Source organism: Coregonus clupeaformis, chromosome 26 (genome assembly GCF_020615455.1).
Source record: "Coregonus clupeaformis isolate EN_2021a chromosome 26, ASM2061545v1, whole genome shotgun sequence".
Lineage (NCBI taxonomy): Eukaryota > Metazoa > Chordata > Actinopteri > Salmoniformes > Salmonidae > Coregonus > Coregonus clupeaformis.
In genome coordinates, this window is record NC_059217.1 from 15,141,153 (window position 1) to 15,160,117 (window position 18,965).

General features: G+C 44.4%; 1 protein-coding gene across 1 annotated transcript in view; it reads left to right on the forward strand.

Moving 5' to 3' along the window:
- The window catches only part of LOC121540415 (serine/threonine-protein kinase Nek7), a 132,407-nt gene that overhangs the window by 97,776 nt on the left and 15,666 nt on the right, over window positions 1–18,965 (forward strand). The window contains exons 4-7 of the mRNA XM_041849270.2: window positions 7,910–7,972; window positions 10,440–10,550; window positions 12,479–12,587; window positions 12,676–12,783. Coding sequence (XP_041705204.1) covers window positions 7,910–7,972; window positions 10,440–10,550; window positions 12,479–12,587; window positions 12,676–12,783 — 391 coding nt within the window. The remainder of the gene's footprint in view (window positions 1–7,909; window positions 7,973–10,439; window positions 10,551–12,478; window positions 12,588–12,675; window positions 12,784–18,965) is intronic.

Here is an 18,965-nt window from a genome sequence, read left to right on the forward strand (position 1 = left end):
GAGTGGTGTGTGTGTGTGTTTATGAGAGAGAGGGAGACAAAGTGTGTGAGGGAGGGAGGGACAGTGTGTGTGTTTCTCTGTGTTAACTGAAGAGTAAAGAAGGTTTCATGCAGTGTTTTCCCCTTACTGCCACAATGACATGCAGATCATAATGTATATTCCTTCCTCCCGTTCCTCCAGCCAAATCACAGGTAGGTTTTTGCAAATATGAGCAAATCAACCATTCTATGCAGTATTCTATTACACAGTGAACAGTGTGAAGTTAATTCAGTATGTGTTGAATTGAGTAGAATTGTGAATATCAGTGACAGCTGTTTTGTATAGCACATGCACATTCCATTTATAAAACGGGAACAAGCGTTCGGGGTACAGGGCGAACAGGACGCTAAGCCACTGAATTGTATCACAATATTTTTTTGGGGGGTGTATGTGATTTTGGTTGATATGATTTATCATACACCTACCGGTGGCCAGCCCACATGGGCTTACAAGACACTAATAAACACAGTACCATTTTCCTATTATATGCATACAATAATCATGGCAAGTACAGCTACCATCTAGCCACACTACACAAACAGTGCATTTCTCCTTCTCCTCTAAGCGTTGTGAACAAACAATACTACTCGGTATCATGATACTTGGCCTGGTATTGTATTGGTAGTAAAATGTTTGTATCTTGACAACACTACTCTCTACTATCTCTGTATTTAATATTTAACCATGTCTGTATTTGGGTTTACTGCATTATTGAAATGCTTTATTAAAATGTGTGTGTGTTGAACAGAGTGCTGTAAGACAAACTCGTCTAACTAGATTCAACTGTCAGTGTTCATGTCTGGCAGTGGTGTGACACAGTCTTAATTTACAGATTCCCTCTCTCTCCGTGTGTGTGTGTGTGTGTGTGGTGTGTGTGTGTGTGTGTTCTCAGACAGACAGACAGACAGAGCTCTATCTTTAGCTAGTCAACCCACCACACTTTACCACCCCGTCTCAGGAACATCACCAGATGAGGTCAATGGGTTCAGTCTACTGAGAAAAATGCTTGTGATTCTCCGTACATCTAGCCTTCCCTTCCCATCACACACTATCACACTCCAAGCCACTGATGAAGTCACGTTATATTTTAAGAATACAGTATATTAGGATATTATGTCTTGTAGGTTTTAAAATGGCGGTATACATTTCTACACAGAGATGAGAAAAAGAGAAGGAGAAATAATGTTTTATTTAGATCAAGGCCAAGGTGTATTTTATTTTCCATTTTCTCACCTGTTGCTCGTTTCAAGAGTGTAGTGGTGTTTGTGTCAGTGTATAAGAGAGTGTAGTTGTGTGTGTGTGTGCATGAGAGAGAGGTGTAGTGATGTGTCGTTTTAATGTCACATGTTAAACAATCGTTTTAATGTCATATGTTAAACAATGTTGAACATAATACTGTACTGTCTATAATGGTGACCGCCAAAACAGCAGCTATGTGGGTATCCGCTTCTAACTGGCTTCAAACTTTGCCTTTGGCTAAGGCAAAGCCACTGCTGACAGCCTGGCTGCTGACAGGGTTGTATACCACATCATCAGGGCATGACGCATGCTGAACACGGAACGAGAGGGAGAGCTTGGTTTGTTGTTTTGAACGTTTCTGCAAGTTTTTTTCTTGACAAAGTTACTACCTGTTTATTTTGGATCCCGCGACATGGTAAGCCTTAGTTGTTTGGACCGCTACTTTCTGTCCCGGGATACTGCCAAACCCAAAAGTCTGAAGAGCTTAGCTGCTAGTTATTCAGCTAGCCAGGTTTCATTGACAGCCTGAACACAGACCGTGAAGCAGTTTTTCAAATCAAATCAAATCCAAGCCCTTGTGGCTGTGACCGCAGATAGTCCTGTGCTTGTGGCTGTTTAAATCCCTGCTGTTTGGTACTGTTTCCATCGGTCCTGTGAGCTGTCCTGGCTGGAACTGCGTGGAGTACCAGCGTTAGCCTACGTTGCTACCATCATGCTGCCCAAAGCTAAAGAAGATGGAAGTAATGGAGAGGACAGGTGCGTGATCTTTTAAATAAACAAAATTATGTCTACAAGCAATTGTTACAGCAACAGGAGAATGGCTTCAAGAGCTTTGTCCAAATACTGGTGGACTCAACTAACAAAATAATGTTTGATCTGACCAGAGAGGTCCAAGACCTTAAGAACAGTTTGCAGTTAGCCAGAGAGAGGTGGATGTCCGGAAAGGGACTTGCTGCAAAATGACAACAAACTCTAGGTCCACGCGAGATGACATCAGCACTGTCTGTGTATCATTATTAACAGTGACTGGGAAAACATACTATCTAGAGGAACAATCCAGGAAGAATAACATTGTTGTGGATGGCATACCAGAGTCTCCACATGAGTCTGAGGAGAAAGTGAGAAAAATTATCGCCGAAAATATGCAGATCATGGGAAGATTGAGGTGGTGCGAGCCCACAGGTCTGGAAAACCTGAAACCAGCCCAGGTGAAAGACACAGGCTGATAATGGTCAAGTTCCTAAGGTTCAATGACAAGATGGCTGTTCTGGAGAGAGCCAAGAACTTGAGAGGACCAACATCTTCCACAACGAGGACTTCTGTGAAGCTGTGCGACAGCAGCGGAAATAACTTATCCAAGCTATGAAAGCTGCCAGAGAGCGTGGGAACATTGCTTACATCCGCTACGACAGGCTTATTGTCCACCCTCCCTCCCAAAAGCCTGGGAGGAGTGAGCGAGCCAAGCTTCCGGGTCAGTAGCTTTAGCCCAACATCCCACACACAAACACCAACTGACACTCACAAGTACCTGATTGACTGACTATTAGCCAAACAATGTTTTTAATGTAATTTAGTTTTTTTTAGGGCTGACCCCAATTAGTCGACTGGTCGATTGTTTGGTCGTTAGGCTGTTGGTCGACGAGATATGTTTTAGTCGAGCAGTAACAAATAAATATATATATGTATGTATTTATTTTAGGGCTGTCAAATGATTAAAATTTTTAATCAAATTAATCAGAATTTTCAGTGGATTAATCATGATTAATCACTATTTGCAATTACACCTGAATCCTAACCATTTTTTTTCTGAAATGCATACCAAAAGATAAATAACAGGACACAGATACATAATTTTCATATTATGTCTGTTTATTAACACAGCCAAATAATGGTGTTTTAAATCAAGCTGAAACATACTACACACCATAATATTTGTCTTTGGCTGTGGCTCTGACGGTGGCTTATAGAATGAGTCTTGAGACGCCACTTGCAAAACATCAAGGAAACCTGAGTCTTCTACAATGCTAATGGGGTCTACAATCCTTTGCAATCCATTTTGCTATTGTGTTGGTCAAATTATCTGAGGTGATTTTGTTAATTGCCTGCAAACATTCAGCAACATTGCGGGTCTGGCGCAAACCACTTGCTGAATCTGACGCCCAGCAAACGCATGTTTGGCGTGACATGGTACTTCAAGCTTGAACAGCTCCGGTGAAATTGAAACTCCTTCTTACAAATCTTGCAAATAACCTTGTGCTTGTTCCATCATCATTTTTTTATATTTGAAACGTCAATAGGCCCACTTTGCTCACCTTGCTCCATCTCGCCTCTAGCTCCCAACCACTTTCCTGACCTGAATAATTTGTCACACTGCGCATGCGTGAAATGCGTTAAAAAAATTGACGTAATTAACAGCAAACAACTAATTAACGTCGTTAACGCGCTATTTTTGACAGCCCTAATTTATTTATTTATTTATTGGCGCCCATCTCAGTGAACTAATCAATTGTGGAGGCCTAGACTAAAACCCAATTTATGCTTGATCCAGAAATGTGGTCGGAGGCTCCATATGGAGGTTGTGACACAATTGCGGAGCCTCCAGAGGCATGCGGAGGCCAAATCAAGCTCCATACAGCATCGCCATGCGCCTCCCAAATTTTGTAACAATGCGGAGGGCTCGGAGGGCTCCGCATAGACATGATTGGTTGACAGTAGGTGGAGGCGGTACATCCTGTAGAAAACACAAACTTACTTCCTTGACAACAGCTCTGCACTGCTCCGTGAAGCGCAAGAAGTATGAATGCCCTGACTTCTGCTGAGGTCGTATCACCGTAAATGCTGCATGGTCAATGCAGATGTCGGATTGACCATGCGCACAGATGCACAATGCACTTCTCTATCCCGCCAATTTGTGCACATTCATTGTTTCATAACTTTAATTGTGTGAATTGTTTGCATTTGATTGTTAGTGTATGTCAATACCCCATTACATATATCACAGTACATTTAACGTTAATTCCTATAATTTCTAATCTACAATGTTTGTTTGGTTAAAGTAATTTCTGTTAATACATTCAATATATTAATATTACAGTCTTTTACCGTTCTCATTGTCAGAGTGGACATGTTGTTTGCAGAGCGCACAACCTATGTTACACTTGTGAGAAACAAGTTTTGGTTTATTTCATTCCATTTACGCATTTCGTCAATTTAGTAATTGTCTTTTGTTTGGAGCGCTCCTGTCAATGTTGAGTAAGGACGCGCACCTGATTACGCATAGAAGTAGGCCTATAGGCTACCTGGCCTGCGCGCAAATGTAGGCATATAAAGGTGCCCATTTGGGGATCTGATAGTATTTCTGATTGGCTTAACACACCACCATTAATGACCTGTGAAACTTCTCAAAGTAATGTTTTCTTCACCTCAAACAGCAACCAAACAAAGTATTTTTTATATCCATTGAGAATTACAGGAGTCCCTCAATGTATTTGAAAAATCTTTCCAGCTCTTTCCCTTTCGATTACCTCTCAGCGTGAAAGGGAAAAATGTTATGCTCTGATCCAGTGGAAACTTAATAAAATAGGCCTACCTGATTAGTTCTTATCAGTGCTTGACTTGGACTGATATAGGTTCCGGTACTCATTTTGGGTGCTGGTACAGTTTATATTTAGGTGCAGGAGCTCCACAATACTTTTGAGCTAATATTCTTTAAGAGGAACAGGAGCTCAAGCAGTAGAACATTTGTGCATATGAAAACCATAACTGGCACACAGATTGGCAGAAATGGTAAGATAAATTGGCATTCCACATGAGAAAGGTTGCCGACTCCTCGTGTAGCCTATTACCGGCAACTTCAGGAGAGCAATGGCAGAATCTGCGAAAGCCAGCACGAGCGGGAGGAGAACAGTTTGGTCAGGTTATCTAGATCTCTGGCGCCCTCCTGAGGCATTTGTGTTATTTCATCAAATGCTACGCTTAAAGCGCCAGACCAGCTCAATGCATATAGTTGATTTTATTGAAACACGTTTAAACATTTCGACCAATGGCTTGGTCGAAATAAATACATTCATATATTGGCTATCTCTGAGACTCACTTAGATAATTCCTTTGATACAGCAGTAGCAGTACAGGGATATAACATATACAGAAAATACAGAAATGCATATGGAGGAGGTGTTGTTGCATATGTTCAGAGCCATATTCCTGTAAAACTGAGAAAGGAGCTCATGTCTAATGTTGTTGAAGTGTTGTGGTTGCAGATTCACCTGCCTCATCAAAAGCCTCTTCTTTTGGGGTGATGCTATAGGCCACCAAGTGCTAACATTTACATAATTTAGTAGACGTGAGATTATTTAAGATACTCTTTGAAGAGGTAGGGAAGATGGGCAGGGACTCTGCTGTCCTAGATTCAGGGGGAAGCCGGTTCCACCATTTGAGGTGCCAGGACAGAGAAGAGCTTGCACTGGGCTGAGCGGGAGCTGCCCTCCCAAAGAGGTGGGAGGGCCAAGAGACCAGAGGTGGCAGAACAGAGTTCTCGGGTTGGGGTGTAGGGTTTGAAAAACAGATAAAATAACACAAGGAACAATGCGGACTGTGAAGACACACACACACACACACACACACACATTATTCTTAGTATTTTGCATTTATTTGTTTTTCTTTAGTATTCTCTTTCTTGTTATTTTTTAAAGTAGTCGTGTTGTTCTTTTGGTTGTGGTGTTCTTAGTTCAGATTTGTCTTCCTATACCTGTTCTGTATTTTGTAATGTTTTGTCTGGACCCTTCTTCAGCAGCTAATTGGGATCCGAATACAAATCATAAATCATATGGTGAACAATTATAGCCTCCAAGGACTTTCTCTCTTAAGACAGGGATGGGCAACTGGCGGCCCCCATTTTGTAGGCCCGCGGACCAATACAATTTGAACTCAGTTGGGGTCTCAATTTACTGTTGAGAGTTAGAATAATAGAATGCACAGTCACTCAATTAGCCCATGCCAGCATAATTTTTTATTTATTGGTAAGTTAGTCTAGCGGCCAGCTATCTAAACTTGTAGTAAGCATGGTCGAATTACCAACCGGGGTCGGGCCCATTGATCATCAGTCATATTAAAAACTGCTAACATTTGCCTTCACCCTATGGCAAAATGAGTAGAATTGCATGAAATTAGATATAAAATTGATAAATCTTTGTTTTGTAAATATTTTTATTAGTGTAATTAAATGTAGATTGTATAAAGAAATTGTTGTTTAATTATTCTGATACAAAGTGGGCTTCAGATAAATCAATGTATTACTATTATTCACAGTTTTGGCTTATAGTGTTATTGTTATGATAACTCATAAGTCAGGTCTTCTTGGAATACAATTGTTGTCTAATAACAGACCTGTGCCCCGATTTTAAAATATATGAATTAGTCCTTAGAGATTAAGTAATTAATTAATCATTTATAGTAATAATTATACATACTACTTTATAAAGGAGAGGACAGTAGCAGGGCTGGTTCACAGCTTGTGCTGAGGCAGGTGTCTCTTGCTCAGCAGGCCAGCTCTCTCCTTCCCCCCCTCTCCCTCTCCACTCCACACCATGTCACTTCCTCTGACACACTTCCTCTCTCTCACACTCTCTCACACACCACACACACACACACACACACCAGGAAGATTGGATGCAGGCCTAGAAGAGAGAGATTCACAATTTCTAAGCAAATCCCAGGTTAGCCTATGGCACTTGATGTAGGATTTGATTTATTAGGATCCCCATTAGCGACACCAATGGCGACAGCTAATCTTACTGGGGTCCGACACAATACTTTATAATTTACATACATTTAAAAACAACATGTAGTGGCATGTTTGGTGGGGTAAGTGTGTGTGTCAGTGCTGTGTGTAAGTTGACTATGCAAACAATTTGGAATTTCCAACACGTTGTTTCTTATAAAAACAAGAAGTGACGCAGGCAGTCTTTCCTCAACTCTTAGCCAAGAGAGACTGGCAAGAGACTGGCATGCATGGTAGTAATATTAGCCCTCTGATTACAATGACGAGCAAGATGTGCCGCTTAACTAGGTCTTTCTTTGCAGTGTTTGACCATATGACTGGACAATAATCAAGATAAGACCAAACTAGAGCCTGCGGGACTTGCTTTGTGGAGTGTGGTGTCAAAAAAGCAGAGCATCTCTTTATTACGGACAGACCATTGAATCTATATGTTTTGACCATGACAGTTTACTATCTAAGGTAACACCAAGTAATTTAGTCTCCTCAACTTGTTCAACAGCCACAACCTGTTCAACAGCCACAGATTTCAAAGGTTGTGTACAGTAGCTATAGGTCTAATTAGCATTATGGTAATTGTCCTCTCATAGGGTAGTGGAAATGTTTGATGAATGAATAAATGGGGTGATGTGTTGTTATTATGGTGGCTGAGAGCATCAGTGACTGCTGCTGAGAGGTGTGTGTGTGTGTGTGTGTGTGATTTAGACGCTGAGGCCAACGCCACCCCTCTACATATAGCATCAGCAGCCATGATGTTTTGTTGTCGTCTTTCTATTAGTGTTTTTTTTTCTTCTCTTTCGCACTCCTTTCCTTGAACATGCTGTAACACTCTCTCTCCTTTTGATCTCTTGATAGATATTCGACTTGATGGATGCCAAAGCTCGGCAAGATTGCATCAAAGAAATAGATCTCCTTAAGGTAAAGAACCAGAGAGAGAGCGAGAAAACAATTGATCTGTACCAGACGCCTGCATGCGAGTGTGTGTTCGTGTGTCTTTCTCTGTGTGTGTGCCTCTCTCTTTTTGTGTGTGTGTGTGTGTGAGTCCTCCAGGTTTACATTGACTCTTTTTCTTTAATGCCCCAAACATTCTTTTTTTCTTTTTTTTCTCAGTAATGTTTAGAAGGGGGGCAACAGTGCATCGCCATGGAAATTTAGCAGACTCCCTTGTGTCTTTTGATGTTTTGTCCACGCCCCTGATCGTTTTCTTTCTCTTTTACTTTTTTTAAATGAAGCGTTTTCATTGATCAAACTACCTTAAAGATGCGTTGGTTGTCTCTGGCCTCAAAAGCTAACGAACAAATGAATGACGGGTTGAATAACTCCCTCTGTCTGGGTGATCAGAGGTGTGTATGTCTGCTCCAGGTTGTTGCTAGCTCTGTTCGTATCACATGACTCTCTCTTCCATGCACACCTAGATAAGGTCTGGATTAGCCAACCACAGAGGAGACTGGTGTTATGTCAGGTTTAGCCACATGCCCCCTCTCTTCCCCTCCCTCCATTTCCCCCTCTCTCCTCCATTCTAGGGCTCAGAAGGCTGATGCACAAGATATGTCACTCCATCCCTCCCCCTCTCTCGCCATCACGCCTCTCTCTATCCCTCCTCCCTGAGTGTGTGGTTGCTTTCTCTGCTCTGTCTCTTCTGTGTGAGTGCTAATGGTTGTGGTGGTTAGTTCCAACAGTCTGGCTATGTGTCTACTGGGAAGGGCTGGCAGGGCTAACAAGGCCAGATTGCGAACGGGGGAATCCAGCCTTCCTTCCATCTATCCATCCTTCTACCCCAGTAGACAGGACAACACGACACACGGCCAAATCAGAGTAATGAGATGCACACTGCCACGGGCCTGACACATACACACCCATACTGGCATGCACGCTCACGCACACGGTCCTCTGTCTGTCTGTCTCTCTATCTATCTGTTCATATGCTTTGTCACTATTGTGGAATTATTAACTTTATAAACTAAAGTGTAGGCTAGATGATCATGTGGTCCTGTATGGCTCAGTTGGTAGAGCATGGCGCTTGCACCGCCAGGGTTGTGGGTTTGATTCCCGGTGCCACTCATACGTAAAATGTATGCACGCATGACTGTTAAGTGACTTTGGATAAAAGCGTCTGCTAAATGGCATATACTGTATATACTTTAGATGACATGTCTATACTCTTAGACTCAATTTAAATGTGCTTTATTGGCATGACATATTGATACATATTGCCGAAGCACAATGTTACGCTCTCACATTTCTCTGTCCATCTCTCAGCCTCTGTGTTGGAGTTTATGTCCAGCCCTTACATGAGTTCTGTGAGATGAGATGCAGTACACATTAACCTCATTTAACCTGAACTAACTGGACAGAAGCCTGGCCCTGCCTGCACACACCCTGAAGCTGTCCAGGCCTGGAGCTGGAGAGCCAGCATCTACAGTCATGTCTCTTATCATGGCCAGCGTCTTCATGGGACAGTGTGAGGAGGGGGGAGAGTGGTGGAGACACGGATGGCTCTCTTGCTCTGCTATGACGCGTCACAGAGCTGCATCCCTGATCCCAAAATACATCTGCTGGAGTGTGTTTGTTTGTGTGTGTGTTTGTTTGTGTGTGTGTACTGTATGTATACATGGCTTCTCCTGTGGATCAGTCCACAGAGTGAACATTTCTTTAATCACGTCGGAGCAGTGTCATACCGCATGCCTGGGCCCCGCTACCGCTGCTCACATCACAACCCCTGACACACGACACATTTACTGTAGCTCTCTCTCTCTCTCTCTCTCTCTCTCTCTCTGTCTCTCTGTCTCTCTGTCTCTGTCTCTGTCTCTGTCTCTCTCTCTCTCTCTCTCTCTCTCCCCCCCTCTCTGTCTGACTGCACCTGATGTGGTTACTCACTTATTGACCGATCAACAGGAAATAATCTGTTGAGAAAATGAGAGGGTTTCTATATTTATTTATTTCTCTGCCAGCGGGCGTGTTGAGAACTGTGTGGAACAGCAGCCTGTTGTAATCAGACGGTGGTTGTTGTTGACATGTCACACTGCTCTGTCACACACAAGGACAAAGCCATAGCCTTCTCATTCAACTACACTGTTTCTGCACTGGCATAGCCAGCCAAATGACCTACAACATTACATATTACAGAAACAGCTGATAATGGTTATTTAAAAGGATTTTAACACTTTAACATACGCTTTGTCACATTATATTGTGTTGTTTATTATATCTGTGTAAGAAGGCGTCATTGGTTGGAGACTTGGGACAAAGATGTGTTGATTTCACAAAGCTTTACAAACCCTGGGAGCCAGTTAAACAGTCACTGATCCCTCGTCTATTCTCTCTCTCTCTCTTTCCCTCTCTCTCTCGCTATCTCTCTCTCTCTCGCTATCTCTCTCTCGTACAGCAACTGAACCACCCCAACGTGATCAAGTACCATGCATCATTTATTGAGGAGAATGAGCTGAACATTGTGTTGGAGCTGGCTGATGCTGGGGACCTCTCCCGGATGATCAAGGTAAGAGATCTGGTGCTCCCACACAGGTCAGCCTTCCTCACTGGGATCCACCCTGGTGATATACTTCCCTGTTGACCCGCTGTAGTGATGATCTCTGGTGCTCATCCACTGGAGATCCACTATAGTGATGGTCCACTCCGGTGATCAGAAACAGTAGTCCACTATAGTGATCTACTCTTGTGGTGATCCGCCCTGGTGATCTTCTATGTCGATCTACTCTGGTTGATATTTTTTTTTGCTAAACTGTGTTTGCCTGCTGTAATCTCTCATACAGTACAACTCTCCAGCAGAACCATAGTATTCATATGCTTCACTCATGCCCGTGTCAAATTAGTGGTATGTAATGAATGTATGTATGTATGTATGTATGTAAAACCCTGAGCAGAGCAGAGAAGCCTCTCCATGTATAAATGATGCAGCCAGCCTAGCCAGGGTGTATCTGAGCAGCTCAACAAGCCCTTAGCACCCATCTACTGCAGCTCTCAATGTCCAACCATCCAACGCTGTCTCCCACTGCAAATTAGGACCGCACGATTAGCACTGCCTGCGAGAGATACCACATGGCAGGCTACACACACACGGGCACAGACACGTACTGACACAAACACATGCGGACACACACACACACAGCTCTGCCTTCGCTCCTGCCTGCTGTCCTCTCTTCAAATGATTTGTTTTCCTAATTAAACAGTGCCAGTCCAGAGGTTGGCATCATGACCCCTCGCTCCCCCTTCGCTGCCCTGCCGCATTATGAAGTAAATACACCATTCTTACACTGTGGTGCCCCCCCTTCTCTCCCTTCCTCTTCCTGGCGCTTGCCCTGACCATCTCAGGATTCTAATAAAATCAAATGGTCCTTGATTTGCATGCACTTACAGAATATAGCATGTGCAGGGTTTGCAGTGGAAGGCATGGAGGGCTTTCTGCTGCTCCCCCATTGACATCAAACACTCCTCTGATATGCTAATGGTAGGGGCAAGGGGAAGAATGGCCCACCATGCTGCCTTTGTTTGGATGTGGGCCAAGGTCTCTCTATTTCACACACATGCACCTACGCAGGCACACACACACACACACATGGATGCACGCAGGGACAGACGCAAACACGCGCACACACACACAGACAGATGCATGTGCACATACACACTTTCTTGCTATCGTTCCTGTTCACTCTCTCTTTCTCAACTATTGTTCCCATTTGCACTCTCTGTTTCTCACTATCTTTCCCGTTTCCCTCACTCTCTCTCTGCGCTCCCGTTTGCTAGTTTATGCAGATCAGTATCTCATCCAGCACAGCAACAAAGCTAGCTAGCCAGTCCATCTCTCACCCGATTGGCTATTACACCGCCCTAGCTGACAATTTGCATAAACTTTGTCCCATCACTCGGACCATTGATTTCCGGTAGTCCTGTCACACAGTGACTGTTTCTGTGATCTCTGAAAGAGAATGAAGTCATGATCGACCGCTAGGAGCTGCTGGGAGGGTGAGGGGTTAGGGCGGCGGGAATTGTGTGTTGTGTGGGCGTAGTTTGTGTGTGACTGGTTTACATATATATGTAGGAGCTATATACCAGATGTGAGCGTTTTTGAACATAACCACAAATGCTTTTCTCTGGCTCTGAAAACTCATGTGCTTTCCATCGCAGCGTAATGAAAATGAGAAGGGGCTCGGTATGAGAACGAAGCAGAGAGCGAGGGCTGTGAGGAGAAGGAAAAAGGGACAGAGGGAGGCAGAGCGAGGGAAAGAGAGAGGTCAGGGAGAGGGGAGCGAAAGAGGCAAAAAGAGAGAGGGGAAAGAGAGAGGTCTGCATCATATTAACGATGGAGTCAAATACATAAAGAGGGACACGAGGGGCTTAGCTAGTTAGTTGTGTGTGTTAAGCTTGTGTGTGTTGTCTGACATTGTTGTGTTGTGTGTGTCTATACAGCACTTTAAGAAGCAGCGGAGGTTAATTCCAGAGAGGACAGTGTGGAAGTACTTTGTCCAGCTGTGCAGTGCGCTGGAACACATGCACTCCCGACGGGTCATGCACAGAGGTACTACACACACGCGCACGCACGCACGCACGCACACACGCACACACTTGAACTTCAACTTGAGCTATGTACCCTGTCCTCTCTACAGACATAAAGCCAGCTAATGTGTTCATAACAGCCACAGGAGTGGTGAAGCTGGGAGATCTGGGACTGGGACGATTCTTCAGCTCCAAAACCACCGCTGCCCATTCTTTAGGTAAGACACACACACAAACACTTTTGTTTGACTATCCTTGTGGGGACCGAACAATTGATTCCCATTCAAAATCTTATTTTTCTTCAATCCTAATCCTAACTCTTAAACCTAACCCCTAACTTCTAACCATAAACCTAACCCCTATACCTAATTGTAACCCTAACCCTAAACCTAACCTCTAAGCCTAAAATAGCCTTTTTCCTCGTGGGGACCGGCAAAATGAAGCCAACTGGTCCAATTTTCCTGGTTTTACTATCCTTGTGAGGACTTCTGGTCCCCACAAGGATAGTAAAACCATACATACATACACACACACACACACACACACACAGTAAGGGGATGTGTTTCATTAGCTGGTGCAGCCCAGAACCATGTGTGTGTTATAAAGCTGGGGGGTTGAGGCCTTCTAAAGGCAGCTTAGGGGCTGTCACCTCTTCATTGGCCAGTTAGTCACTTCCTGTTGCCTTGACCCCTGACCTCTGACCTGTTGTCTGGGCGGAACCCGTCTGAAACATGCCTCACCACTGCTGCCCGATACACAGCTCTGTCTGCTGTAAAACAGCGGCAGGCTGACACTGGCACATGATGTGTGTTTGTGAGTGTGTTGTGGTGGGGATTGTGCCGCTGTCAAAAACGCTCAGTCAACATATTCTCACATTCTCAAAAACTTGAGAGGACAGGATGTTTTCAAATAAACATGTAATGAAAATTACAATTTTAATTAAGCGAGAACATCATTACACAATGGTAAACAATAGGATTGAGAGACGACCCACACTTACAGTGTTCATTTGGAAAACACAAACCACAGCGCCCTCTTCAGGTGGTCTGTGAGTAGGCTGCTCCTTCAGCCCCTTGGTCAGGGTGGTAGAGAAGAGGAGCGTTTGGTGTGGTTTATTCGGATCCCCATTAGCTTTTGCGGAAGCGCAGCTTCCTAGGGCCAACAAAAAAACATAAAACAGGACAAGTAACAAAACAATGATACACTGATAGACAAAAAACAGTCACACAAATTTAAAATACAACGATATATAAACAATACAACTAAAGAATAATGTGTGTGTGTTAGTGTGATCGATATGTCTGTGTGTGCGTGTCATTTCCCCCCCAAAAAATGTAAAGGTCATTTTGCCATTTGCTTCTCTTTCATTATTAGATGTTTTATACAAAAATATGATGGTTCACTGTTCAATGTTGTCATTTCACTTCTGAGTTTTCCCACTGCTAGTGAAATAGTCATTAAAATGATTGGCAATATCGAAAGGCTTTGTTATAAATGACCCATCAACTTCAATGAATGATGGAGATGAATTGGGTTTTCTGCCCCATGATATAATTTAAGGTACTCCAAAGTCTTTTTCCATTGTGTTTTATGTCATTCCTTCTTCTTTTTGTTAAGTTTAGTCACAAAATGTCTCAATTTACATTATGTCAACCAATCAGCTGAGCAGCCTGACTTGTCTTCCTCCTCTCTTGCATCATTTCTTTGGACCATACCATTTTTCAATTCATCATCAATCCAGGGGTCTCTTACAGTTTTCACAGCTAATTTTTAAACAGATGCATGCTTGTCAACAATAATTGTACAAATACTTCCAATGCTGCATCTGGATTCATTTCCTCAAACACATCAGACCAACATACATTTTTTACATCTTCAACAAAACATGTTGTATGATCTCTTATTAATTACTTTAGGCCCAACCTTTGACACTTTGGCTTTCCTTGTTATTGCCACAATTGTATGGCCACTACAGCAAATGGGAACTGATATTTCTTTGGAGCAAAGCTCTGCAGCATTAGTGAAGATATGATCAATACAAGTGGATGTCACAGATCCAACACTATTGGTATTCACTCTAGTTGGTTGAGTGATGTCCTGGGTCATATTAGAGGCATTAGTCACAGTTAGAAGCTTCCTCTTGAGAGGACAGCTAGTTGCTAACCAGTCAATGTTCAGGTCACCTCTCTGTTAACGTCACACGTTATCAAGCATTGCATATATATTATCCAGATATTGACTGTTAACACTTGGTGGCCTATAGCAGCACCCCAAAAGAAGAGGCTTTAGATGAGGCAGGTGAACTTGCAACCACAACAATTCAACAACATTTGACATGAGATCCTCTCTAAGCTTTACAGGAATATGGCTCTGAAAATACACTGAGTGTACAAAACATTAGGAACACATTCCTAATATTGCCCTCAGAACAGCCTCAATTCGTCGGGGCATGAACTCTACAAGGTGTTGAAATCGTTCCACAAGGATGCTGGCCCATGTTTTGCCGCCTTGCCGCCTTGCCAGGTCACCCTTGCAAAATAGGTTTTTAACCTCAATGGGTCTTACCTGGTTAAATAAATGGTTCCCACAGTTGTGCCAAGTTGGCTGGGTATCCTTTGGTTGGTGGACCATTCTTGATACACAATGGAAATTGTTGAGTGTGAAAAACCCAGCAGCATTGCAGTTCTTCACACACTCAAACAGGTGCGCCTGGCACCTACTACCATAGCTTGTTCAAAGGCACTTAAATATTTTGTCTTGCCCATTCACCCTCTGAATGGCACACTTACACAATCCATGTCTCAACTGACTCAATGCTTAAAAATCCTTCCTTAACCTGTGTTCTCCCCTTCATCTACACTGATTTGAGGTGGATTTAACAGGTGACATCAATAAGGGGTTATAGCTTTCACCTGGTTGGTCTATGTCATGGAAAGAGTGTTCATAATGTTTTGTACACTCAGTGTTTACAGCAACACCTCCCCCATAGGCATTCTTGAATTGCTACTGCTGTATCATCAAAGGAATTATCTTAGTGAGTTTCAGAGAGGGCCAGTATATGAATGTTATCCAATCTTAACACGTTATTGATTTCATGAACCTTATTTCTAAGGCTACATATATTGATACGGGCTGTTCTCAGCCCTTTCCTGGGTAGCTTATCAGAGATATACATAATACGGGGGAAAAAATATATACAATAAAAATAAAAATACTGTTTGGCTAATAGTCAGTCAATCAGGTACTTATGAGTGTCATTTGGTGTATGTGTGTGATGTTGGGCTGAAGCTACTGACCAGGAAGCTTGGCTCTCTCACTCCTCCCAGGCTTTTGGGAGGGAGGGTGGACAATCAGCTTGTCGTAGCGGATGTAAGCAATGTCCCCACGCTCTCTGGCAGCTTCCATAGCTTGGATAAGTTATTTCCGCCGCTGGCGCACAGCTTCACAGAAGTCCTCGTTGAGGAAGATGGGGAGAGGGGAGGAGAAGAGCAGAGCAGAGGCTAGTTTCTCCACAAAGGGTTCATCTCCCCCACAGGCATGGAGACCCAGAATCCATTCATTCTCTAAAGCCTCTCTTCTCCTCTCCGGCCCTCACCTTTCTCTCCATTGCTCTCTTCCTGTCTCCTGCTGCCTATTTCTTTCTCTTCCCCTCTCCCTTTTTTTCCTCGCTCACATTTTTTGGCCCTGCTCTCGCTCTCTTTTTCTTTTCCCATCTCTCTCTTTCTTTCTGCCTCACCGTCTATCCATGTCTCTTACTCAAGCTCTCCTTTCCGCTCTTGCTCTTTCCCCTCCATTCTCTCCTCCCCCCAACTCATTTTCTCACTTTCTCCTTCCCTCGCTCACCCTCCCTCTTTTCCTCTACCTCTGTCTCTTTGGGAAGATCTCAATTGCATACTCCTCGCGTCGTCTCTCCTCGTCTCCTTCTCAAAACCCATTGGATGAGAAGCCAGAGGTCCCTCCCCTCTGACCTTCTCCTCCAATGGGTTTTGAGAAAGAGGTGAAGAGAGAGGAGGCCAGGAGTATGCAAATGAGATTCTTCTTTTATCTCTCTACATTGACTTCCTTTCCCTCCCCCTTTCTCCCTCCTACCCCCTTCTCCCCCTTCCTTTCCCTCCCCCTTTCTCCCTCCTATCCCCTTCTCCCCCTTCCTTTCCCTCCCCCTTTCTCCCTCCTACCCCATTCTCCCCCTTCCTTTCCCTCCCCCTTTCTCCCCCCTACCCCCTTCTCCCCTTCCTTTCCCTCCCCTTTCTCCCTCCTACCCCCTTCTCCCCCTTCCTTTCCCTCCCCCTTTCTCCCTCCTATCCCCTTCTCCCCCTTCCTTTCCCTCCCCCTTTCTCCCTCCTACCACCTTCTGCCCCTTCCTTTCCCTCCCCCTTTCTCCCTCCTACCCCCTTTTCCCCCTTCCTTTCCCTCCCCCTTTCTCCCTCCTACCCCCTTCTCCCCCTTCCTTTCCCTCCCCCTTTCTCCCTCCTACCCCCTTCTCCCCCTTCCTTTCCCTCCCCCTTTCTCCCTCCTACCCCCTTCTCCCCCTTCCTTTCCCTCCCCCTTTCTCCCTCCTACCCCCTTCTCCCCCCTTCCTTTCCCTCGACCTTTCTCCCCCTACCCCCCTTCTCCCCCTTCCTTTCCCTCCCCTTTCTCCCTCCTACCCCCTTCTCCCCTTCCTTCCCTTTCCCCCTTTCTCCCTCCTACCCCCTTCTTTCCCTTTCCCCCTTCTCCCTCCTACCCCCTTCTCCCCCATCCTTCCCTTTCCCCTTTCTCCCTCCTACCCCCTTCTCCCCCATCCTTTCCCTCCCCCTTTCTCCCTCCTACCCCCTTCTCCCCATCCTTCCCTTTCCCCCTTTCTCCCTCCTACCCCCTTCTCCCCCTTCCTTTCCCTCCCCCTTTCTCCCTCCTACCCCCTTCTCCCCCATCCTTCCCTTTCCCCCTTTCTCTCCCCCTAGCCCTCTTCATCTCTCATTCCCTCTCTCTCTCCCTCCCTCCATTCCCCTTCCTCTCCTTCTCTCCCTCTCTGGGGGGAGGGGGGAGGTCTGTAATAAGTCAAACCACCCCAGTAGAGGAGGTGCTGGCTAGATGGAGGTCCAGGCTTAGAGCCTGTCAGCTCCCTCTCTCTCTCTCCCTTTCAACTCAACAGCCCGAAGATGTGCGCGTACACATGCACACATATACACACACACACACACACACACACACACACACACACACACACACACACACACACACACACACAACACACACACCACACATCGCCAGGTTCCATCCATAGATTGCTACCATGACAATATTCTCTTCTCTTCCCCGAGAATGCCGCTCAGTTGTCTTAACGATTCCTAATAATGGAAATCAATCCCAACATGACTTCTAGTTTATCTTCATGAATAAATGAGTGTGTTTTAATTGGGAATGAATGAATGCTGACTGAGCCACTGTTGCTCTGCTCCTCTATACAACTATTAGCATAAGAGAGGATGATGCTCTTTAATTAGCTGGTAATGTATGTTAGGGGAACACTGTTAAAACAGCACCAGGAGACCTCCGTAGAAACGCACACATGCAAGCACACACACCGCCAACCTGATGACCTGGGCTCTCGCAAGCCAGCGCGCGCTCTCTCTCTCTCTCTCTCTCTCTCTCTCTCTCTCTCTCTCTCTCTCTCTCTCTCTCTCTCTCTCTCTCTCTCTCTCTCTCTCTCTCTCTCTCTCTCTCTCTATCTCTCTCTCTCTCTCTCTCTCTCTCTCTCTCTCTCTCTATCTCCCTCTCTCTCTCTCTCTCTATCTCTCTCTCTCTCTCTCTATTTCCTCCCTCTCTCCCCCTTTCTGTAGTTGATGGTGGAAGTGAATTATTATTTTTAGAATTATAGGTCACAATTCATTATAAAGAGCTCACATTTACAGATACATAATTTTTTTCACAGCCCAATTAAAAAACACACTCCAATAAAAAGTGCTCACTTTCATTTATGCATCGAAAGACAAACTCTTATAGCATTCCCTGTTATAGGTTTATTAAAACTAATTACATTACACATTGGAATATTTGCCCTCAACATGTGTGTGTGTGGACTTGTTTAACTATGCCTGTGGACCAGAAGTCCCCACAAGAATAGTAAACGAACACAAATTTGACCAACTGGGGACATTTTGTTAGTCCCCACAATGTCAAATGCTATTTCTAGGGGTTTAGGGTTAAGGTTAGAATTAGTGTTAGGGTTAGAATTAGGGTTAGGGTTTGGTTTTCGGGTTAAGGTAAGGGTACGGGTTAAGTTTAGGGTTAGGGAAAATTGGATTTTGAATGGGACGGAATTGTGTGTCCACAAGGTTAGTTATACAAGACTGTGTGTGTGTGCGAGCGAGTACGTGTGTGTGTGTGCAAACTAGCTCAACCACCTGTATTTGATCTGGAT